Source organism: Moschus berezovskii, chromosome 9 (assembly GCF_049115385.1).
Source record: "Moschus berezovskii isolate FMDL1 chromosome 9, NW_MosBer_1.0, whole genome shotgun sequence".
NCBI classification, from domain to species: Eukaryota; Metazoa; Chordata; class Mammalia; order Artiodactyla; family Moschidae; genus Moschus; species Moschus berezovskii.
The window spans coordinates 94,522,749-94,547,300 of record NC_142468.1 but is presented as its reverse complement, the minus strand read 5'-3'; the positions used below and the strand labels follow the sequence as shown (position 1 = coordinate 94,547,300).

Sequence of the window (24,552 nt, the reverse complement as noted above, 5' to 3'; positions counted from 1 at the left end):
TATCTGCTGGACCACCAGGGTCCCTCTTATTAGTTTATATAATCTTAGTGCTCGGGCTTCCCTAGTGGCTTAGTGGTAAAGAATCTACCTGCCAATGCAGGAGTTTGATTCCTGGGTCAGGAAGATCCCCTGGAGAAGGAAATGGCAACACACTCCAGTATTCTTGCCTGGGAAATCCCATGGACAGAGGAGCCTGGTCGGCTACAATCCATGGGGTCGCAAAGAGTCGGACACGACTGAGTAACTAAACAACAACAACAGATCTTAGTGCTTAGCACAAGATTTGCCACATACTAGACAGTCCACTCCAGTATTCTTGCCTAGAAAATCTCATGGACAGAGGAGCCTGGTGGGCTGCGGTCCATGGGGTCGCTACTAGTCGGACACGACTGAGCGACTTCACTTTCACCTTTCACTTTCACACATTGGAGAAGGAAATGGCAATCCACTCCAGTGTTCTTGCCTGGAGAATCCCAGGGACGGCGGAGCCTGGTTGGCTGCCGTCTATGGGGTCACACAGAGTCGGACATGACTGAAGCGACTTAGCAGCAGCAGCAGACAGTCAGTAAGTATACGTGAATGATCTTTTGATCTACTCAGAAAGATGGGAGGAGGAGGAGGAGGTTTCTGGTTTGGGTGATTCAATAGGTGGTGCTATTATCACATTGAGAGAGAAGGTCAGCCAGGAAGATTAATATAGAGTTAGTTCAGTTCTGTGTCTTAAGTTTCGAAGTGCTTTTGGGACATTTGAGTGGAGGTGTATGAGTCTACAGCCCCAGAAGGAAAAGCAGACTTAAGAATCATCAGTCACCCTGGGAGTGGATGACACTGTCCTGAGAGAGTGTAAAGTGAGGAGAAAAAGAGAAGTCTGGAAGTCTGGGGACACTAGCATGTGGGGGAGGATGAAGGAAAAGGAGAACAAGGAAGCATGTGCAAGGCCTTAGAAGGAAGACGAAGACAGGAAGTGGCCGTTAAGCTCAGGGAGTTTAGTTTCAAGACGGTCAGGGCTGTCTGATGCTGCCTGGAGGCCCAGAAGTGAGTGTCAGTAGAATGCTGCTTCTCTAAAGTGGGGATTTTTGTCTGTGTTGATTGCTGTTGTATCCCCAGCACTTAGGACAACCTGGCAGATAGTAAGTGCTCAATAAATTAACTGAAAAATGAATGAATGAATTGAAAAAACCCCTTGCATTTAGTTGCAGAACCATGGGTCCTTGGTGAAGGTATTTTCCCAGGAGTGATGGTGAAGGAAGCTAGATTATAGTGGACTGAGGAGCCGAGAGGATGTCAGGAAGTGGCTACAAACAGAGGACTGTGCATGCATCTCCTCTTATATGCTGGGCACTGAGCTAAGCACTTTATGTGCATTAACTCATTTAATCTTCTCAACAGCCCAATAGGCTAGATACTGTTATGGTCACCAGATAAGAACCTGCAGCTCAGAGGGAAAAATAACTTGCTCAGAGTCCCACAGCTAGAAAGTGTCAGCCAAGATTTGAACCAAGATCTGTCTGAGTTTGAAATTTAGCACTGAGCTGCTCAGCCTACATTTCCTATAGAGTTTCTTTGTGACAGGAAGGAGAAAGAGAGACTCTTTGCGATGAGTTGAGACCAGGAAGACGTGCAAATATTTTAATGCTGATGGGAGAGAATCGCAAAAAGAAATAATTTGAAGACTGGGGGAAAAGGGAACTAATTTATACAAGAGGAGCCTGAGTAGAGTTGCAGACCACAGGTAAAAGGAAGCCCCTTCCACTGAGGTAGGAAGAGGAGAAAACCAGGTGTGTGTTGCAGGTATTTTTGTCAGGGAGGAGAGGGGGAGGTGGAGGTGGGCAGAGTTCCCTTTTGGTTTTCTGCTGAGATTAAAGCAAGTGGTAATCCGGTTATGGACTTGAAGAAATGGTACAAGTCTGAAATAGCTGTTGCAGAGAAAAAGCAGTGGTGGTGGTGATTTTCAGGACGGCATCAAGAGGTCTCAGCCAAGATGAGAGACCAGGATTAGGCGCACCAAAGGCGGATGTTCGATTGATCCAGGTTGAGGGTTTTGCCCACTGTGTGCAACAGAAGGAAGGGATGGACCGTTGAGAGTGTTGGCTCGATGGTGCTGGAGGTGCCCACATCTCGGGTAACAGGAAGGAATTGAAGATGGCAGAGGATGGAGAGCAGAAACGAAATGGAAGGGTCATAGTACTGGGACCTGCACAGCGCAAATAGTGGGATTTGGGTGATAAATGGTCTCAGGTTCCCCTGTTCTCAAGAGTTCCACCTCCAGACCTGACCTGTGATGAATAAGGCAAAATTGTGCTGAAAAGCAGAGAAGGCAATGGCAAGCCACTCCAGTACTATTGCCTAGAAAATCCCATGGATGGAGGAGCCTGGTAGGCTGCAGTCCGTGGGGTCACTAAGGGTCGGACATGACTGAGCGACTTCACTTTCACTTTTCACTTTCACACATTGGAGAAGGAAATGGCAACCCACTCCAGTGTTCTTGCTTGGAGAATCCCAGGGACGGGGGAGCCTGGTGGGCTTCCATCTATGGGGTCACACAGAGTTGGACACGACTGAAGTGACTTAGCAGCAGCAGCAGCAGTGCTAAAAAGAGAGGGATAAGGAGGGAAAATTAACAGTGGTTATCCTGTCAGAGAAGAAGAGGGGTTCTGAAGATAACTTTTTTTTCTGTAAACGCTTCTGGGCTGTTTGCCTTTTTTTTCCTTTTCTTTTTTGGCTGCACCAGGTGGCATGTGGGATCTCAGTTCCCCAACCAGGGATCAAACCTGCGTCCCTTGCATTGGAAGCATGGATTCTTAACCACTGGACTGCCAGGGAAGTCCTTGAATTTTTTTAACTTCTTAAAAAAAAAAAATACAGACTTTTCATTGAACCCGGGAAAGAGCAGGCTTCCGTGAAAGCAGGGGGATGAGGGAGCAGTGATCTGGAAGGGGACCCCAGGCTGTGTGGTTTGTCTGTGGAATCATGAGCTGTTGGCTCTGAGGAGGAGCAGCCAGTAAACAATGGTCCCACCCTGTCATTGTTTACCAGGGAGGAAGTGGGAGCCACAAGACTCACTCAGCTTGGCAGCAGCAAAACTGAGCCAGAACTAACCCTTCCTGATCTCCCAGTTCAGTGCTCTGTTTTCCATGCTGCTTCCTGAGCACTGGAGGCTTCAGAATTTCCTGCTGTCCTGCCCAGGCCCAAGGGTGCCCGTGCGATTGCTGGTGAGCCGGCTGTTTGCCAGACCCTGCTTCCCACACCTCAGTCCCTCCCAGTGCAGGGGGTGTGGGTATGTGTAGAGGCAGCTTGCCTGTCCCCTGCCTATTTCCTGTTCTCTTCAGAGTAGCGACTTGGAGGCGGAAACTACAATGATGGTCTCTGTTTACATCCGTTTAAATGACCCAGTGTCCCTCCTGTTTTGCCAGCTCTCACATCACCACCTACTCCGGTCCTTCCTCCTCTGAGCTTGTTTAAACAGCAGCCATGACTCTGTGTCTTTTTAATCAACCCAGACCCATATGAGTCACGGAGAGCACTTGAGACAGGGCTTCTTCACCATGAGATGGGCGGCCGGGGGTGGAGAGATGAGCCCTTAAATGAGGGGCCTTGTTCTAGGGGGAAAAGTCCTTTCATTTTTGTCAGATCCTCAAAGGAGTCTGTGACCTTTCCCCTTTTAAAAGACCAGGGATTTAGAGAATGAAGTGCAGGTGTGTTTTAGAAAAACCAAAATATGATAACAGCAATTAATGTTCCCTTGTCTTCTCAGTAAGAGTTCAGATAAGCCTGGTGTGTGTGCAGCCTCTCTCGTTCTCAGGATGGTGACTGTGGCAGTTGCATTAGGGAGCTGAGATTTCTCTGTTTGGTAGACTGAAGTCCAGAAGGTTAAGATGATAGCTTAGGAATCTTGCCCTCTTTGGCATGCCTGCCCGGGTAGATGTGCAAATGAGCTCTTCACACAGTGATACTGGGAGTCTGTGATGTGTGGGGTCTGGTGGGGACAAGGAGACGAGGGACAAGGCGGTAGTTTAAGGAGAGATATTATAGTTCTCTTCATGCCTGCCCCTCAGTAAAGCCCTCCTTGATCTTTGGGATTTGTAGAGATGGCCCTGCTCATTCTGTGTCGAGCGCACTCCCTGCCCTGACAGTCTGGTTGTCTTTCTATGTTGTGGGCATGAGTCTTCAGGGTTTAGAATAGAGCTGTGAGTTGGCCTGTTCTAGAATAGCCTCAAATTCTCTTCTGCCTCCAGGGTATAAGCAGGTGTTAGAAAATCCCATGGATGGAGAAACCTGGTAGACTGCAGTCCGTGGGGTCGCTAAGGGTTGGACACGACTGGGCGACTTTACTTTCACTTTTCACTTTCACACATTGGAGAAGGAAATGGCAACCCACTCCAGTGTTCTTGCCTGGAGAATCCCAGGGATGGGGGAGCCTGGTGGGCTTCCGTCTATGGGGTCGCACAGAGTCGGACACGACTGAAGTGACTTAGCAGCAGCAGCAGCAGTGTGGGGCTACAGGGTATTTACCGGCAGGGGAAAGAATGTGTTTTCTCTTGATAGTGGGAAAGGACCCCCGACTGGCTTGCTTCTTGGCCAGCCTGAAAGCCAAGATGCAGCCATGTGGTATAGTGAGCAGGAGATTAAGCCAGCTTCCTTTTGGTTCAAGGCTCCTGAGTTCCTTCTGCCTACAGGTGGATCATGTTTGGGATTCCAGTGTGGTTCTGAATCCTCTCTCCCTGCACTGTGCCAGACCATCCTATCCCTGACTTTGTAGTTTCATAGGAAGTCATGGATGTCATGGTGGCAATGGGGACAAATGTGGCTCCAGAAACAGAATAGAGGGAGTTCACTGAGGTTCATGCTTGGTGGGGGGCGGTACAATCAGTACCACCCTGAAGGTCATGGACAAGAACCAGTGGGAGGATGGGAAGAGACCATCCATTTGTGTTTTGGTTTGGTGTTTTTTTTCTCCTGTGTAGACTGGGATCTGTTGAACTATATTAGATAGTATATTGTCTCCAACTGGGTGGCTTTCCACTGTTGGGCAGAAGTCTGCCTTGGACAGAAAACCTGTTTGGGAAGAGGAAGGAAGGAAACAGGGTGGTCTGGTGGCCACGTACCTTTGCTGGAGCACCAGCTAGGCCATCTGAGGCCGCTGCACGGCAGACCCTCCTATCAGCTAGTTCATCTGCTCACATCAGCTCCTAACCCGTTACAAAGATGGACGCCTTCATCTGCAGCCCTCCAGAGCAGTGCTACTTCAAGGGCCTTCAAGGGCAGTGAGATGAGAAGCATATTCACCAGAATGTAAAACTGTTCCCTTCATCAAGAAAACCTTGTTACAAGAAACTGTTAGCACTAAACTGTGTTTGCTCTGACATAACTGATTTGTACTCTGGAGTCGTATAAGCTTCCTATCTGGTGATCAACCAGTAACACCGCTGGCACATCAGCTAATCTGCAGACCACACTTTGACTAGCAATACTCCAGAGCCACCTCTAGTTCAGAAGCAGTTGTTGAGGTCTTGGAACCTCTGCAAGCTGAACACAGAGAGCCCTGGTTGCAAAGAGCTGCTGGCAGGTCCATCATGCAAGGGCCAGGGTGGGTGACTGGGGGGAGGGGAACACGACCCCAGAGAACAAGTCAAACAGATGACTAGGTGGCACCTGTGCCAAGGGCAGCTGTCCGCCCCCCTTTCCCTTTTACCACAGACACAAACTGAAAAAACTAGAGTTGGGGTCCCTCCTATAGGGCCTTGGTTTTGCCTGATGTTTCTGGCGGCAGGTCAGCCACACTGAGTTTATTACTACCCCGTCCTTGCAGAAAAACGGCATATGTCAGAGAAGAATTCATTGGTGGTCCTTGTCGTCACTCCCGGATGTGACCAGTTTCCTTCTTTGGGGTCTGTCGAGAACTGTAAGTACCACTTTGTTCCTTGTTCTAGAAGCCAGCACTTGTCTGGAGCTATAACTCCAGATGGCCTGGCCTCAGTTGCAGATGCTAGGCCTGGAGCCCTCCATGAGGGTGGGGGGCAGGGCTCACCAAGTGCCCAGAGCCATCAAAGGAGAGTTTTTCCTGTGCACTCTAACCAGTGTCTGAAAGTTGGCCGTGAACATCACACTGGCTAGTCACTGAGTCCCACAGGACACCTACCTTCTGGACTGAATATAATCCCACTGGCATTTTAGGAACTTATGCACTTTGTTGGTTTTTCTCTTAGAGACCCTACACTAGAGAGAGGAGTTTTCGGCCATTTGAACTGAGATGAAGCCAAGTCATTCGTCCTGTGGCTGCTCTGAGCAGCAGCATTTGGGGACACCTCAGTGTGCAAAGTGAACATTCAGGTCTTGACTTCTTCCTGACATTGCTGAGGAAGTAGCTGGAGTTTGGAGAGATGACTCCAGGATGAAGCTTGGAGGGGTGACTTCAAAGGCTCTGAAACATTGTAACCTGGATTCACCCCTCCAAGTATCCCTTTCCCCTTCATCCTTTGAGCTAAAGCTTGGCAGGAATCCATGTTTCTGGTGGGGAAACTGACCCACTCGGCGGGGGGGTGCTTTGCAGAGGATTCCACGCCAGCCTGCACCTCTTCACACACCATTTTCCGGGACCTCAGAGTCACTGGGTGACCACCCTCCCACTCTGGCTGCAGGCCTGAGTATCAGCCTTGCTCCCTCAGGAGATGCTTCCTCTTTGAAAGAAAAAATGTGTTTGTTTGTTGTTGTTGTTCCCACGGCATATGTGATCTTCGTTCCCCGACCAGGGATCGAACCCATGCCCTCTGCAGTGGAAGCTCAGTCTTAACCACTGGACCACCAGGAAAGTTCCTTATTGTTGATTTTTAATCCGAGGTTTTACAGAGAATATTTGATTCTCTATAATCTGAAGGTAGAAATCCTTAGCCTAATGGAATCATTTCTGTCATTTCAGACACACTGACCATAAATGATGAGCAGTGTCTTCTCCTCTCCGAGACTGTCTGGGGCGCCCTGCGAGGTAACAAGATGGGGCTGATGCTGGGAGAGAGAAGGATGATGTGGGAAGGTGGGCACTGGTGGGGTGAGGGGAAGGACCGGGGGCCAGGCAAACACCCCCACCTTAGGAATTTGCTTTATGGAGGCCAGTTGGAGTATTTCCTCAACTCCCTGCAGGGAGTGTTCTCCTCACTGCTCTCTCCAGCAGTTGACAGGTGTCACAGCCTGTGCAGCGGCAGCCACTCCCCTGGCAGGTACTCTGGGAAGCAGAAGGAGTCCCTGCAGGTGGATGGCAGGCACCAGCAGGGGCACGCAGCTGGGGAGAGGGGCCCACTCTGCCACACACATGGTTTGTTCAGCTCTCACTATGGGCACAGGTTTGGAAGGGCTCTTTAAAAAGGAGATCTAGATCAAAAGACAGAGATAAACGTCAAAAAAGAGGTAAACAGTGATAAAATGAGGACTTTGCTAGCCAATGGGTGATAGGCCCCTGCCCTTCCTCTTGGTTCACTGAGAAGGTATTTGGTCCACCGAGAAGGTATTTGGTCCCTAGACACAGACTTAGCCAAACACTTCCACCCCTTTCGGTAAGAGCTCTGTCAGTGAATGAGGGAAATTGTCATTGAACTCCAAATCTTGTTTCGGTTTGTCTTTATTCCCTAGCCCCTTCTCCCCTCCCCTGCATTTTGGAGAAACAGCATGCTGACTCCCCTTTCTGCCCTCTTGTACATTTTGTGGGGGTGCTAACAATTAGTCAGGTTAAAGTGGGAGAGTTCTGGGACCCCAAGTGCCAGACGTCAAGATCAGACTGGAGAGAAGCCCAGATGGTACACTGGAAGTTGGCCTCAAAGGAGGTGCTGAATGACCACAAAGGTCTCACAGATTGTTAAATTCTGAAAATTTAGGATTCTGGGAATCTTTCACAGGGCTTCTGATGGGTTTGTAGAAGTGAGGGCCCAGCTGTTGAGAATCTAGTGCTCTGGACACAGCACACTTGCCCTTGGGCCTCACCAGAATCTAGGAGTCTGTGTCCAGTCTCCCGGGGCAGTTGCTACTTGCCAGACCTCAGCTCCCTATAGTTGGCTTTCTTCTCAGGCTCTGAAGAGGAAAAGTGGATGTTTCTTTGTCTTTTGGGTCCAGCTGTGGACGCACAAGTTTATGATCTCGTTGAGTTTATGAAACTCAAGTTTGTGATCACATTCTCACAATTCAAAGTGAAGAGGCAGCGGGTTGGAGGCCCCTTTTTCTCAGTTCCCTTAGCTCCTTATCCACCGAACTATTTAACCCCTTGTGAGCTGGCTTGTCCTTTCATATTTTCTCATAGGCCCCAGCTGTTGAGAGCATTTAATGCTCTGGACTCAGCATGCCTGGCCTCTCTTCTTAATATCTTTGGAAATTCAAGACTTAGGGTTTATAGATAAGAGGCATGTGGGTGAGTGTATTGCTAGGAGGGGCACAAAACCCCCTTACACTGCCCGTTCCCAAAAAGACAGAGTAAAAATCGATACTGGCTTCCTGTTGTCCCCCTTTTCTAGCTGTTGAGAAGCATGCAGCCTACACTAGATTTCATTTCACTGTGTGCCTGAGCACTGTGCTCTGCCCCACAGGATCCTTCCAGATGGTTCTAACTGTTTACCCACCTCCCTAAGTCTTTACATCTGCCTCTCTACTTCCCTGTAGGTCTGGAGACATTTAGCCAGCTTATTTGGAGATCTCCTGAGGGCACGGTGAGTGTCGGCCTTCAAAAAGGGCTCCTCTTAAATCTCTGGCATTTGCTCCCAATATTGAGAGTCCTGGAAATACCTTCTTTTGCCTAAAACAGAGTCCTGGTGGCTTGAGATGGCCCCCAAAAGAGACTTCACTGAGATAATGGGTAGAAACTGATTTGGTAGATTTTGCCAGTTGGGGTATAACTTAGTTCCCCTGAGTCATTATTGAGTAATGACCTTGAGACCACACTGCTTTGAAGAAAATATTGAGTCAGTGAGAGTCTGGTACATGTGAGCTGAGTGGTGTGTGAGACAGCTGCATTGGCTGGCCAGGGAAAGTTACTCTCTGGAGAGGTACATGCTTATGGTCATTCATTTGGAGGTGTGGGGTGTTTGTGGAGATAGTTACCCTGAAGAACAGTCAGCTGGTTGGGTTTTCAGGGATCTCAGAAGACTCTTCTCATCCCCCTCCACCCCACTGGTGAATTGCCTTAGATTTCTGACATGTTCACTGTTTGGTCCACACAGTTCTATGTCAACAAGACGGATATTGAGGACTTCCCTCGCTTCCCTCACCGAGGCTTGTTGCTGGATACGTCTCGCCATTACCTGCCACTGGCTAGCATCCTGGACACTCTGGTACCCAGGCCTTAAGGCCTTCTTTGCCCTTAGGATTCTGGGGTGATGGGACAACAGATAGATCCAGTACCATATTCTTAAAGAGTTACAGAGAGAATTTATTAACTTATGAGCTCCCGGGAAAAATGTAAAAGATGACCTGTTCCAAGATTCAAAAAAATATGAGTGATTTAAATGTACCCTACTGGCTACTGAGGACCAATGTCCAGGCCATCTCCAGTGACACAGGAGGTGAGTTGGGGAATAGGCTTCCCTGACCAAGGGCAGCTATCTTTAGTTAGTATAAAGTCTTAGGTAAGAGATGTTCAGGAGCCTTAGCTGGGGATGATCCTAACTGTCTGGGATGATCCTAACTATCTAGAAGTTGATGGGCAGTCTTAGCTGACGGTTACCCATCTGACTTACATGTCTAACGATTCCTTTGGTATTCTGATGGAACCAGAGAAGTGGACACATCTACCAGTCTTGGCACCTGAGATTTATGGCTTATGAGACTATTAAATTCATAACAGACCCCACAGTTTGGATAAACACTAGTCAGACAACCCAAAACAAGTGGCAAGAGAAAATATTAGTTTCCACGGTCTTGTGGGACTTCCTGACCCCAAGGTACCACAGAGCTGCAGCCCTTTTCCCAGTGTGACTATAACTCATCCCTCACATAGGAGATATTACTTCTGTCAGCCATCTTTGGATGTGCAGGGTCTTCCCCTTCCCTCCATGCCAGGCACAACCTGGTGGGAAGGTTTGATACAGAGAACCTGTGAACACTTAGCAGGAAGCTGGGGCAGGTTGAGCCTGTTAAAGTGTGTGGCGCAGCCTGCCAAGCTTGGGTTCACAGTGTGTTCTCTGACCTACAGGATGTCATGGCATACAATAAATTCAACGTTTTCCACTGGCATCTGGTCGATGACTCTTCTTTCCCATATGAGAGCTTCACTTTTCCAGACCTCACCAAAAAGGTATGTTTTGATTTTACCCAAACTAAGTTGATGGCTTGAAGTCTGACTCTGGCTATGGCCCTGCTAGCAAAGGACATCAGCTCTCCTCCTAACCAGCCAATTTAAGGGACACAGTCACATACAGGAGAAGGGCACTGGCTTTGGAGTCAAGAGGCCTGAGTTCAAGTCTAAACTGTATCATTAATTTCCTCTGTGACCTTCAGGAGAGAATCTTTCCTGGTCCCATCTTTTTATTTATTCATATTTTGTTAGCTGGGTATAATAACTACCTTATTTGTCTCAATAGCATCATGGAACTGAAATAAGACAATGAATGGACAGCTTGTGGGAAATTATGATACAGTTCCTTGAAGACAGCACCTGATATCAACAGGCTGTGGGTTGATTTTCTTTCTTTTTTAAAAATAATTTTATGCATTTATTTTTGGCTGTGCTGGGTCTTCATTGCTGTGTGGGCTTTCTCTAGTTGTGGCAAGCATAGGTTCCTCCGTGGTTGCGGTGCATAGGCTTCTCATTGCAGTGGCTTCTCTTATTGCAGAGCACAGGCTTTAGGCATGTAGGTTTCAGTAGTTGCAGCTCACAGGCTCCAGAACACGGGTTCAGTAGTTGTGACCCAGGCTTAGTTTCTCGGAGGCATATGGGTTCTTCTTGGACCAGGGATTGAACCTGGGTCCCCTGCATTGGCAGGTGGATTCTCATCTACTCTGCCATCAGGGAAGCCCTGTGGGCAGATTTTCTGATATCCAGGGGGGCCTGAAGGCATTTTTAATATCGTCTCCTCTGCTAGCCTTCAGGAAATGGGATCCTCAATGTGTTTTTTGCCTTTCAGGGGTCCTACAACCCTGCCACCCACATCTACACAGCACAGGATGTGAAGGAGGTGATTGAATATGCGCGGCTTCGGGGTATCCGTGTGCTGGCAGAATTTGACACTCCTGGCCACACTCTGTCCTGGGGGCCAGGTAAGAATAATGTCTGCAGTTGGAGAGAGTCCACTGATTCCCTTCAATGGAGAGTTAGGATGTTGGCTCTTGGATGTAGTATGCCCCAGCCTTGGTCTCTGGAAGAATATTTTCCATCAACTTCTTCCACTGGGAATTTAGACAGGCAGAATTTACTTTGAGCAAAAGAGAACCCTTCTTACTATTAAAACATGGGCAAATTCTTCTCAGATGTCCTTGCCTGATAATGCCCTTGTGCCCAGAGTGGAAGAAAGATTTTGCCAGTCTGTCTAGATCAGGCTCTCTGCTTTTCTGCTGGAAGACTACATGAGGAGAGCAGGCTTTGGGAGCAAGGGTGACCCCAGTGGAAGAATGTATGAAGGCAGCAGGAGTGTGTGACAGTTGTCTGGGTATGATTTGTGGACATACTTGTATTTCTTTGATTGTCGCTAAATGCTCATGTCAGTGAGTGTCTGAGTGTTCCTACCTGAGGGAATGTCTATGAACGTAATTGTCAACATGTATATGACTATACGTGGGGTTTGTGTATTTGTGACACTAGTGTCAGATTCTCTATTGCCTTAGGTGTCCCTGGATTATTAACTCCTTGCTACTCTGGGTCTCACCCCTCTGGCACCTTTGGGCCAGTGAATCCAGCTCTCAACAATACCTACGAGTTCATGAGCACATTCTTCTTAGAGATCAGTACTGTCTTCCCAGATTTTTATCTGCACCTTGGAGGAGATGAGGTTGATTTCAGCTGCTGGTATGAGCCCTGTGACCCTCCCACCCTGGCCTGACAGATGGCCTGCTCAGAGGAGAGGTAGCCCTGAAGAAGCCCCCTGTCTCAGGTGCTGCTCAGCGGTCCATCCAGATGCCTCAGGCCTTCGGCCTTTCCTCTCTCCACCCACCGAGGCCCTACCTGGTCTTGGCAAGTCCATGATCTTGTCATAGTCTGGAGATATTGACAGAAAAACAACCCCGAGAAACAGAATTGTCTTGGAAAAATCAGGACAGAGAAAAATAGTCCCTGCTTTTGACAGTTTAAAATAGTCTGGTTGAAGAGGCAGGACACATGAATTTGAGGCTAATATATGACAGTGTCTAGTTAGTATTAAATTATAAGGTTCCAGCCCTCAGATTTACTTAACTCAAAAGAGGCTGAGAGGCTTTTTGGAGAAGTGGGAACTAGAGCTGGATCTGGGGAAAGAGTGGAGGAGAGAGAAAAAACAAAATGTAGACATTGTGCAGCAAGGGAGCTGCCATGGGTGACAGACAGCAATGCTTGTATCCACTTGGAATAAACATTAAGGAAAAAGCAGGACATGCCCAGGGTGTGGGAGGTAAGAGACGGAAACCAGAATCCAGTGTGCCCGCATCGAGACCTCAGAGCCTCATGTCACAGCCCAGAGAGACTGAGATGTGCTCTCTTTGGAAGTGCACTTGAAGCTCTTCAGGCCCGAGCTTAGCCTTTCTTGGCCTATGTCAGTGGTCCCCCTTCACTTAGCTTTTTCAGCCATACTTCCCAAAGTTGTGGCCTCTTGAGATCCTCAGTTGATTGGTTTTTCAGATGAAAAAAAAAATAAGTTGTGGGAGGCCAGGTGACAAATCCCCAAGTTTTGGGCTTTGAGGATGTCAAAAAGAATTAATCTTCATTTTCTCTTGGGATTCAGGAAGTCCAACCCAGATATCCAGGCCTTTATGAAGAAGAAAGGCTTTGGTGATGACTTCAAGAAGCTGGAGTCCTTCTACATCCAGACGTGAGGAAGCAGCGGGAGTGGGCAGTCACCCTCCTTCAGAGTCCTCACTTTCCGTAGCAGGGCCAGGCCCTGCTGGACCACTTTCTGGGCCCCTGAAGGGGTCCTCTGTCCTGTCCTTTCTGGTTGGAGTGGTCGGTTCCCAACTGGTCAGGCAGGAATGGGCCCCTAGCCAGGCTCTGCCCCCAGGGCACTGGCACCAGTAGCTCAGAGCCTTTCTGAACTGAGCAAACACTCTCTGTACTCTCTAGGCTACTGGATATTGTCTCTGCCTATGGCAAGGGCTACGTGGTGTGGCAGGAGGTGTTTGATAATAAAGTAAAGGTGAGCCTGGGGCAGAGAAGAGGTGCTTCCCTCAGGGCCTCCCTCTGCTCTCCCATCCTTTCCCTGCTTCTGTGGGGATACAGAGCTCTAAGCCCCGAGTGTGGGTGTCAGAGCCTCCATTTGTCTTCCCTCACTATGAACTGATGGAGTTACTTGTGCTACTAGGTTACTTTGGATTCCTGAAACTGGCATGATGGGTTGGGTTTTCATTCCTGTGTCATAGACTAGGATCTTCCAGGCCTGGGAGCAGGGCTATCTTCTCCTTCATCATTGACTAGTAAGATCCCAGCTTCCTGCCACATCAGTGGCTCTGCAGGAACCTCATCCCATCTTCAGACACATCTGGAGATGCTTGGACATGACAGCCCCTGATGAGTTTGCTAGGCCCCACTGCTTCCCTCTGTTAGTTCACAGCTGGAGTTACTGTCTCAGTGTAGACAGGACAGCTGCAGAGGGGTTATGGGAGGAGGCAGCACGGAGCTCTCCTAGGGCCTTTGGGGGCCTTGGCCTCTGCATTGGGCTAGAAGTTCAGTGGCTAGAGGTCACAGAGAAATGCTTTGCTGCTGGGGAGCAGAGGGGCCACACACCCCCTTGGCCTGGTCTGCTTGCATGTGACTGTGTCCCGGGGACCTTTATGTCTTTTGACCTTTTGTGACAGGTTCGGCCAGACACAATCATCCAAGTATGGCGAGAAGAGATACCAGTAAAATACGTGAAGGAGTTGGCACTGGTCACCAGAGCTGGCTTTCGGGCCCTGCTCTCTGCCCCCTGGTACCTGAACCACATAACTTATGGCCCTGACTGGAAGGAGATCTACCTGGTGGAGCCCCTGGCATTTGAAGGTAAACAGGGGGCTCTCCTTGCTGCCAAAGCAGCTGGGGGAGAGAAGGAGAGCCTGGGTTGGACATTTCAGATTGGCAGATGAAATGGCCTGTCTGAGGAGAGGACCACGTTGGGAAGGTGGTTGAGGCCTGTCATTGCTTGTTTTCCCTCAGGTAGCCCTGAGCAAAAGGCCCTGGTGATTGGCGGAGAGGCCTGTATGTGGGGAGAGTATGTGGACAGCACAAACCTGGTCCCCAGGCTCTGGTAAGGGCTTTCTGGGGACATGGAGGGTTGGGCTTGTGGGCATGGGTTCTCCCTCCCAGGCTCAGTCCCGTCCAGCCACCACCAGCCGAGTGCCCGCCTCTCAGGCCTGGGAGAGAAGGGGCCTCGCACTGTTGCTTCTGTTTGTATGGAACAGTCCTCTTCTGCCTGACTTCTGTATCTGCTCCTTCAGCGCATTAGGTGTATCACATGGAGATTGTTGGGCTTCCCTGGTGGCTCAGTGGTAAAGAATCTGCCTGCAATACAGGAAACCTTGGTTCAATCCCTGGGTTAGGAAGATCCCCTGGAGAAGGAAATGGCAACCCACTCCAGTATTCTTGCCTGGGAAATCCCATGGACAGAGGGGCCTGACAAGGTATACTCCATGGGGTCACAAAAGAGTTAGACATGACTTGGACACGACAACTAAACAACAACATGGAGATTGTTGCTCCCACTTCACACATAGGGATCAGGAGGCCTGGAGAGCACGTTGAAAGCATTTTGTTTTCAGGATGGCTCAGGATCCAGCCCTGAGATGCAGTCTCGGCACTAAGACTCCTCTCTGCTGCCTCCTTAGAGTGCCACTACCCCTCCGCAAGCTTGGGGGGCTGTGTAGAGTTTACATTTTGAGAACAGCTGCCGCCGCCGCCATCAATAACTGTTCACGATGACTTTCAGACGAACTCTGGTCCCTATGTCTTTGGGAGAGGAGGAGGGATCATGATCCCCATTTTACTGAAGATGAAGCTGGATCCTGGCAGTCCTGGGAGCCCTCCAGTGAGCTGTCACTCTGATTAAAGTGTCGATCACATCCCTCAGCCCCGAGCTAGTCCAGGGTTCCTAAACAAGAGGCTGTGGGTGTCCAGCACCCTTGCAGGGAATCCAGAGCCCAAACCTAGTGCCTCTCTCCTTTCTGCAGGCCTAGAGCAGGGGCTGTTGCTGAGAGGCTGTGGAGCAACAAGATGGTGTCCAACCTGGACTTTGCCTTTAAACGTCTGGCACACTTCCGCTGTGAGCTGCTGAGGTAAGCAGACCATGGGCAGATCGGGGGCTGAGGACCCCTTCCTGACAGGAAAAGAACGCTGATAATAGCTAACACTTGCCGAAGAGTGTTGAGGGTGGGAAGCCCTGTGCTCAGCCCTCTGCTGGAACTGCTTCATTCAGTCTTCACCACAGCCATATCAGGGGATAGAGTTTTTATTCCCATTTCAGAGGCAGGCAGCTGAGGCACAGAGCATTTCAGTAACTTGCCCAAAGTTGCTCACAGCCAGGACTTGAACTGCCTTCACTGTCTGTGCTCTTACCCACGCCATGCTTTTATGGGTTCTCATGACACCTGTGTCTCAGTTGGGATGGGCCTGCGTAAGAGGGTCAGTTCCCTCAAAACCATTCATTGACTTGGTTTTGAGACCCTTGGGAAACAGCCTCGTAGAGAGCAGAGTCCCAGGCTGACAGCCAGGCATGTGGGGTATAAGCCTCTACTGTCTAATTTACTGGGTGACTTTGAGCGAGTTCCTTACCATCTCTGAGCAGGTAACTTATTTGGATAGTAAAGGAGGCATGTCTCGAAGTGCACTAAAGAGACTGGTCAGGTCCTGGAACTGGCGAGGCTGAGATTTCATACCCACACCCTGTGGGTGGGCTGGACAGTGCCTCGGTGTCCCCTGCCCCTGACATTTACAGTGTTTTAGAGCCATTAACAGGGGCTCAGTGGGCCAAGAGCACTGGGCACATTGCAGGCACCCACCTTTTTTCTCAAGAGACTGAGTGATTTGGGGCTGGGGGCACAGAAACAGGGAGGCGCTCCTCAAGGTTCTGAGGTGTCCCTGTATCTGAGTCACTGGGGCACCCGATCCAGATGGCAGATTCTTGCCAGCACACAGCCCCAGCAAGAATCTCTGGAAGTGAGACCCTGAGGAATCCTGGTGTCTGGTGACAGTGTGAAATCCACTGGACTGGAGGAAGGGGAGACTGTTGGTTGTGGTGGAGAAGATGTTGCTGGAGCCTAAAACTAACTGCCTTCCCAGGTACTCATAGTACCTGTTTCTTTACGTCCTCTTGCAGGCGTGGTGTCCAGGCCCAGCCCCTCAGTGTAGGCTACTGTGACACGGAGTTTGAACAAACCTGAGCAAGTAGCCCCCGGCACCAAGGAGGGTACTGGCCCTAGGAGAGCGGAAGCGGGGCCAGGCTTCCACTGCACCCTGCCCAGGGGATGGAGCCCCTTGCCCACGTGCCCCTGTGCCTAGAGACAAGGGGGCTGGTGCTGGCACTGGTGTCCAATAAAGAGTGATGTGGCATTTTTCTATAACAAACATGGATTACCTGTGTGGAAACAAATGTGAGTGGCCCTAGGGAAGGGGAATTGCCAGGACTGGCCTTCTCCTCCTAAGGGTGATAGGCTCAGTGTGGCCAGATCCCTGGAGGGATCTTATAAATTGAGGGCTGGGAATGAAACTCTTATCCTCTGTGCCGTCCTACCCTGCCTGAGTTTTGATGCCTCTCCTAACTCACCAGAGTCCAGAAACATATCCCATCCTTAGACTCATCACCTGGACCCCTGAGGCTTCGGTACATAGAACACGACAGCACAGGGGACCAAAGGAGTCCTGGGAAGTGGCAGTGGCCCCAGCCCCAACCTGGTCACAGAACAGCCCCTCCCCCATGCATACTCACAGACTTCCCTCCCCTAGGGCTTTTCTTCTGCCTTAGGTTTCTTGTTACTTCCATTTCATGCAACCATTATTAAATATTGAACACATACCATGATCTTGGCACTGTGCTAGGTGGTTAACTTTGAAGGACTTAGTTCCCAGAGGCCCTGGTCTGCTCCCCGAAATGCCAGTGACCTCCACCCCTCCCCCCACCCATTTTCAGTCTAGTTGCATTTTCTCAGAGAACTTCTGGCACAGCTGAGACCATGTGAGGAAAGCCCCTGGGGGACCAAGAGTTGGGTATATGGCTCTGGAAGAGTCTTTGTACCAGTGACCAGCCTGCCATAGGAAGAAATGGCTCATCATGGACCCAGACTGCCCCCTAATGGTATCATGTTCAGAAGTGACAGTGCAGCCCAGAGTCTGGATCAGCAGTGCACAGCAGCTGTTTCAGATGTGGATTTCTTTGACCATTTTAAAGTTCTTTTACCTGGTCCTGGGCTGGAAGGACAATGGAGAGGTCCAGACATTTCTTTCAGAAAGTTTCCAATCTAGTGGATACAGAAAGTTGGGGAAGGCAGGCCTGAAAAGGGATCTCAGTAAAATTTGGTCCTTAAGTAGCATCCTTCCGTCCCTCGATCACGCTCCTTTGGGGACCTGACTGAATGTGCACCAATGAGGCCTTCTTGCAGTATTACTAGAGGGACAGGTTGCACACCGTCTACCTGAAGAATCCTCTAGGGGAAGCTGAGCTCAGGGCTCTGGCCTAGAAAGAAACAACTTAAAGCTCCACTATCTGTGCCTGCTAAAGGAACACCCATACTCTCTATTACCCAGAGAAACGTTTGGGGAGTTCTCAGGCAAAGACCCTGTAGAAATGCTGCTATACTTCAAGTGCCCCTTCTTGATCATAATTGGAATATTGCTATTGTTTGGTAAAATATTTAATAAAAATATCAGACACTAAATTTTAGGTCTCAAGTCAATGAAAGAAGAGGCCATGAAAATACCTGTACTAAAGCAGTAAGATTCTATGATTTCTTATTCCTCTTATAAACATTTTCTTTAATGTTGTCATTTTTTTTACAAATTAAAAAAAAATTCAGTGTTGTGCTGATCCCCACCCTCCACCAATGTATCTCTGCCCACATCCCCCCACTGCTGCTGATCATGAGAGCATTTACCTGAAGGTCATCATCCCCAACCTCCACCAGTGCATTTCTGGGCCCCCCAATCATGAGAGCATTTACCTGAAGGTCATCATCAGACCCTGACTGCTGATAGGATAGAGGGAGTACCTGTAGAACTGCCCACTCAGTTCCAATGCACAGAGTCACTGCTTCTCCTCTTCATCTCCCTTTACCTGTCCCACCCTGCTCAGGGCCAGGCTCCTCTGGCCTGCTTGTGTTCTCTGTACACCACCAGGGGGCGGGGAAATGCCTGGATTGATTTCCTGGAGCTAGTTATCTTTGGGTACAAAGAGTCGGCCCATGGGCTCCTCTGAAACTCCTAAGGATGCAAAGCCTCCCCCGTGGGAATATAAATGAAGAAGTGAATGGAGGCTGAGAGGACATTCAGCTCCCCCTCTCCTGGGTAGGAGTTGAGGCAGTGTGCCAGGTATCCCTCACTTCTTAGAAACCTGGCGTTTTGAGGTGTACCTCAGTGGATCAGTGTAGGGATAGGATAGTAGAGGACTTGGGAGCCTGGCTGCTCCATAGCACAATGAGGAGGGACGCAGGAAGGGGTGAGGAAAGCTGAAAAATACTGGGGAAAGGTGAAAGAAGGGTTATATGATATAGAGTGAATTTAATTTAGATCAGTGTAGATGAACATCCCTAGTGGCAACATCGCTAGCTCTTTAAAGTTTAGATTTTTATAGTTTTTGTTAATATCACTTCTAAGATCAATCAGTACAGGCTGTGAAAATTGTATTTCATGGACTTTTTTTCCTACTAAGAAACAAAATAAGTAGCAATTGTCTTTGTCTTAAAATCATTCTCTTTTTCCTTTATAAATAAACTTTGAAAGTTTGAAAATCTGTGTCCTTTATATCATTAATAAATATAGAATATAAATACATATTAACTAACTTCAGTGAAACATTTACTTGTTGATTTTTTTCAAAACTGTTCACCCTTGCTGCTGCTAAGTCACTTCAATCGTGTCCGACTCTGTGTGACCCCATAGACGGAAGCCCACCAGGCTGCCCCGTCCCTGGGATTCTCCAGGCAAGAACACTGGAGTGGGCTGTCATTTCCTTCTCCAATGTGTGAAAGTGAAAAGTGAAAGTGAAGTCGCTCAGTCGTGTCCGACCCTTAGCGACCCCACGGACTGCAGCCTACCAGGCTCCTCCATCCATGGGATTTTCTAGGCAAGAGTACTGGAGTGGCTTGCCATTACCTTCTCCGCTGTTCACCCTTAACTATATATAAATCTTCACAATTGTTTTTAAAATCCTTTCTGAAGCAGCCCTGTGTGTGTATGTGTGTGTGTGTTTCATGCATTTTTCAGTGACATTTTTGAAAATGTCTATGAACCTTGTAATTACTGTATTCTAACCACATCCATGTTGGGTCTTCCCTACCACAGTAAGAACTTTTATTTAATTATTTCAAATGTGTCAAACAGAAAATTGTAGGGAATAACATAATAAACACAGTATAACCATACCACTCAGCTTTATCACATCTCAATAGTTGCATCTGCTTTAAATTTTTTTTCTTTTTAAGAGATGAAACATTATATATGTCTCCCACTTCCCAGTTCCACTCTCCTACTTTCCAAAATAACCACTTTCTAGATTTTATTTTAAATCTTATTTCCTCTGGAAATCTGATACTTAGCTATGCTTTTTCTTCATCATTAATAAATTCTTTATGGCTCACTTCATAGCAAATTAGGAAGGGACGTTTTGGAACCCACTCAGAAAAGGGGTTTGTGTGTGAGTCCACTCAGAAAAGAGATGTGTATATGTGTGTGTAGACCGACCAGCTGGCAAGCAGACATGGAAACAGGGGCATCTGTACTGTGTGCTGCTGGATTTAAGAGAACATATTAGAGACATCAGATAATTATTTATTATAAATGAGAAGATATTTAAGAAGAAAATATTCAGAGAAAACTATGCAGATGTTTACCTGGACTTAACATAAGTTAGAAATCTGAGTAAAGACATTTGTGGAAATCCATCCAGGGGAACAAAAGTGCTTTTGTCATTTTTATGTGCTTGCTGTGTCAGGTACTGGTATAAGCACTTGTTCAGATGTTTATTTAATCCTCATCCCAACCAGTGAGGTAGATCAATATTATCCTCACCTGAAAGATAAGGAAATGAACATAGACAGGTTAAATGATTCGCTCATGGTTACCTAGCAAGGCTGAGTCAGGCTTTGTGCACAGGACCTATGGATCCAGGCTCACCTAGTTCATTCTAGCCTATCCTGTGTCCAGCTATCAGTCGCAGCCTCACACTGTACCAGACATCTTCCTGCTCTTCAACTCCACACTCAGACACACACATAAAGCTGTGTACTCAATTATGTCTGGGCTCGAATCCATGTCCTCCCACTTTTCAAACTCTTCCTTACAGATGGTTCCATTCTTTCAGGGTACACACATGTACAATCTCCTTTATCTTTAAACAAATTAAAAACTCTCCATCCTGCTTTTTCTCAGTCAAGTTGCCTGCAACAACTACAAGAATTTATCTCCATTTCTCCACTTCTCATTCAATCCTCATGAAGGCTGCTCTCACTGGGGTGAACAATAACCTATAAGTTGCAAAGTCAGCATATCTCAGTAATTAAAATATCACTTGCCCTTTCCTTATATTTTGAGATTTTGATCACTCCTTTGAAATTCTTTCTTTCCTGACTTCTGTGACACCATTCTTCCCTGAGTTTTCTCCTATGTCTTTCATGATTATTTCTTAGCCTGCATCACTGATGACTCCAGCAAAATCAGATTCCACAGCCAATCATTTTTAAGGTTTTCCTCTATACTTTCTTCTCAGTGATCTCATTTACACTCAAACAGATCTTTAGCTATATGTATATACCTATATGTACAAAGCTCCAAACTCATCCACTTCATATCATCTGAAGCTCACATGCCAAACAGAATTCATCATCCTTCTTCATAGCTCCCTCCTCTACTCCTATGCCACTATTCTGCTACTCATTTCAGCCAAAATCTGGGAATCATCTTTAACTAACCCTATCTATCATAATAGCCTTCTAATCCGTCACTAAGTCATGCCCATTCTGTACCAATAACTCTTAGAGCCATTAACTCATCTGCACTGCCACTATCTTTTAATAAGCCCATCACATCTTCCCTAAACTTAGAATAGGATCCTGATAACACTGGCCTCACCTGGTGGCTCAGAGGTTAATGCGTCTGCCTCCAATGCGGGAGACATAGGTTTGATCCCTGGGTCGGGAAGATCCCCTGGAGAAGGAAATGGTAACCCAGTCCAGTATTCTTGCCTGGAGAATCCCATGGATGGAGAAGCCTGGTAGGCTACAGTCCACGGGGTCGCAAAGAGTCGGACACGACTGAGAGACTGAACAGACAGAACAACACTGGCCTCAAGTGCCAATACTTTGGCTGCCTGATGCAAAGAGCCAATTCATTGGAAAAGACCCTGGTGCTGGGAAAGATTAAAGGCAAAAGGAGAAGGGTAGCAGAGGAAGAGATGGTTAGATAGCATCATCAACTCAAAGGACATAAATCTGAGCAAACTCTGGGAGATGGTGAAGGACAAGGAAGCCTGGTGTGCTGCAGTCCATGGGGTTGCAAAGAACCAGACTTGACTTAGCGACTGAACAACAACATCACACTTGCCTCAAGTCATCTTTTTAAGCTGCAAATCAGATTTCCTGCTTCTGCTGCTTAAAACTGTTTAGTCACTATTCGACTGCACTGGGTCTTAGCTGCAGTACACAGGATCTTCAGTCTTCATCGCAGCATGTGTGGTCTCTTAGCTGTGGCATGGGAACTCTTAGTTATAGCGCATGGGATCTAGTTCCCCGACCAGGGATCAAACCTGGGCCTCCTGCATGGGGACACTGGAGTCCTAACCACTGGACAACCAGGGAAGTCCCTCAATTTCATGCTTTTAATTTTTCAAAATTGCCCCTTTGTCTAATTCACTTAGCAGGATATATAAGTCTCCCACTTCAAGATGATATGTCTTGAGTGCTCCATCATCAAGTCCTGACTTTCTACCTGTATTAGTCAAGACTCCTTTAGTTGCAGGGAAATAGCTCAAAGTGGCTTAAGCAAAAATAAATGAACAAATAAAAAATGACACTGCTTCTTGTAACTGCATGCCTCATGTAACAAGAGTCAACAATTATATGGTCCTTGGAATAAATCTAATGAAAGACATATAAAGTTCAAACTTTATAAAGTTTGAAAAAAAATTTCAAAGACATTCAGATGTCTTTTGAAAGAACACCCAGATATAAGTATGTAACATGTTCATAAATGAGAAGACCCAACATTGTAAGGATTTTAAAATGATCTGCAGATTCAGTGTGATTCCAATTATAATGCAAATTTTATTCTTTAATGAATAACAGTTTGTCCAAAATAATAACAGCACTGTTAATGATTATGATACCTTATGAATAAGGGAAACAAATGACAGCAGTGTTGTGAAGGATGGGAGGGGGAGACTGGGAACACTCTATTATAAGGCTCTTGTACTACTTATGAAACAGTACAGTGTTTGACAATGGACTTGGATAAATTGTAAATGTATTTTATAAACCTTCAGTTCAGTTCAGTCGCTCAGTCGTGTCCAACTCTTTGCGACTCCATGAATCACAGCACGCCAGGCCTCCCTGTCCATCACCAACTCCCAGAGTTCACTCAAACTCATGTCCACAGAGTCGGTGATGCCATCCAGCCATCTCATTCTCTGTCGTCCCCTTCTCCTCCTGCCCCCAATCCCTCCCAGCATCAGAGTCTTTTCCAGTGAGTCAGCTCTTCGCATGAGGTGGCCAAAGTATTGGAGCTTCAGCTTTAGCATCAGTCCTTCCGATGAACACCCAGGACTGATCTCCTTTAGAATGGACTGGTTGGATCTCCTTGCAGAATAACCACTAAAGTGAAAAAAGAAGTATAACTGATATGATAAGAAAGCAAAGCATTCAAAATGTTCAGTTAAAACCATAAAAGGCAGAAAAAGAGTAGAAGACAAAAATGGAAACAATGAACAAGGGCAACAAAATGGAAAAGAGTAACAAATATGTTAGACAATAATCCAATTTTATCAATGATCACTTTAAACATGAATGGCCTAAATAAGATAATAGAGATTGTCAGAATGGATTAAAAAACAAGGCCTGGGACTTCCCTAGTGGTCCAGTGGCTAAGACTCTGTGCTCCCAAACAGGGGACCTGGGTTCAGTCCCTGGTCAGGGAACTAGATCCCACAAGCTGCAACTACTGGGGCAGCCAAATAAACAAAATAAATAAAAAGCAAGACCCAATTACATATCTACAAGAAGCCCACCTTACATATAAAGACACAGATGGATTACAAGTAAAGAGATGGAGAAAGACATTTCATGTTACACCAATCAAAAGAAAGCTGGAGTAGCTGTATTTCAAATAGAGCCAACTTCAAAGCAAGAAAAACTGTCATAAGAGAAAAATGGGGCCAGCCTTCAACAGTACATGAACCGTGAACTTCCAGATGTTCAAGCTGGATTTAGAAAAGGCAAAGGAACCAGAGATAAAAGTGCCAACATCCGCTGGATCATGGAAAAAGTAAGAGAGTTCCAGAAAAACATCTGCTTTCCTGACTATACCAAAGCCTTTGACTGTGTGGATCACAACAAACTGTGGAAAATTCTTCAAGAGATGGGAATACCAGAACACCTTACCTACCTCCTGAGAAATCTGTATGCAAGTCAAAAAGCAACAGTTAGAACCTGACATGGAACAACAGACTGGTTTCAAATCAGGAAAGGAGTACGTCAAGGCTGTATGTTGTCACCCTGCTTGTTTAACTTATATGCAGAGTACATCATGCGAAATGCCAGGCTGGATGAAGCACAAGCTGGAATCAGGATTGCTGGGAGAAATATCAATAACCTCAGGTACACAGATGACACCACCCTTATGGCAGAAAGTGAAGAAGAATTAAAGAGCCTCTTGATGAAAGTGAAAAGAGGAGAGTGAAACAGCTGGCTTAAAACTTAACATTCAAAATCTAAGATCATGGCCTCCAGTCCCATCAGTTCAGTCGCTCAGTCATGTCTGACTCTGCGACTCCATGGACTGCAGCACGCCAGGCCTTCCTGTCCATCACCGACTCCTGGAGTTTACTCAGACTCATGTCCATTGAGTTGGTGATGCCATCCAACCATCTCATCTTCTGTCATCCCCTTCTCCTCCTGCCTTCAATCTTTCTCAGTATCAGGGTCTTTTCAAATGAGTCAGTTCTTCGCATCAGGTGGCCAAAGTATTGGAGTTTCAGCTTCAATATCAGTCCTTCCAATGAATATTCA

The 24,552-nt window shown here is 47.4% G+C and overlaps 1 protein-coding gene across 1 annotated transcript in view; it reads left to right on the top strand.

The window, feature by feature from the left end:
* The window catches only part of HEXA (hexosaminidase subunit alpha), a 32,871-nt gene extending 16,181 nt beyond the window's left edge, over positions 1 to 16,690 (top strand). The window contains exons 2-14 of the mRNA XM_055436222.2: positions 5,810 to 5,902; positions 6,917 to 6,982; positions 8,641 to 8,687; positions 9,198 to 9,308; positions 10,169 to 10,270; positions 11,100 to 11,232; positions 11,797 to 11,977; positions 12,885 to 12,971; positions 13,220 to 13,292; positions 13,951 to 14,134; positions 14,288 to 14,378; positions 15,298 to 15,402; positions 16,443 to 16,690. Of these exons, the coding sequence (XP_055292197.1) occupies positions 5,810 to 5,902; positions 6,917 to 6,982; positions 8,641 to 8,687; positions 9,198 to 9,308; positions 10,169 to 10,270; positions 11,100 to 11,232; positions 11,797 to 11,977; positions 12,885 to 12,971; positions 13,220 to 13,292; positions 13,951 to 14,134; positions 14,288 to 14,378; positions 15,298 to 15,402; positions 16,443 to 16,506 (1,337 nt within the window). The 3' untranslated portion in view covers positions 16,507 to 16,690. The remainder of the gene's footprint in view (positions 1 to 5,809; positions 5,903 to 6,916; positions 6,983 to 8,640; positions 8,688 to 9,197; positions 9,309 to 10,168; positions 10,271 to 11,099; positions 11,233 to 11,796; positions 11,978 to 12,884; positions 12,972 to 13,219; positions 13,293 to 13,950; positions 14,135 to 14,287; positions 14,379 to 15,297; positions 15,403 to 16,442) is intronic.
* Positions 16,691 to 24,552: the final 7,862 nt, after the last annotated feature.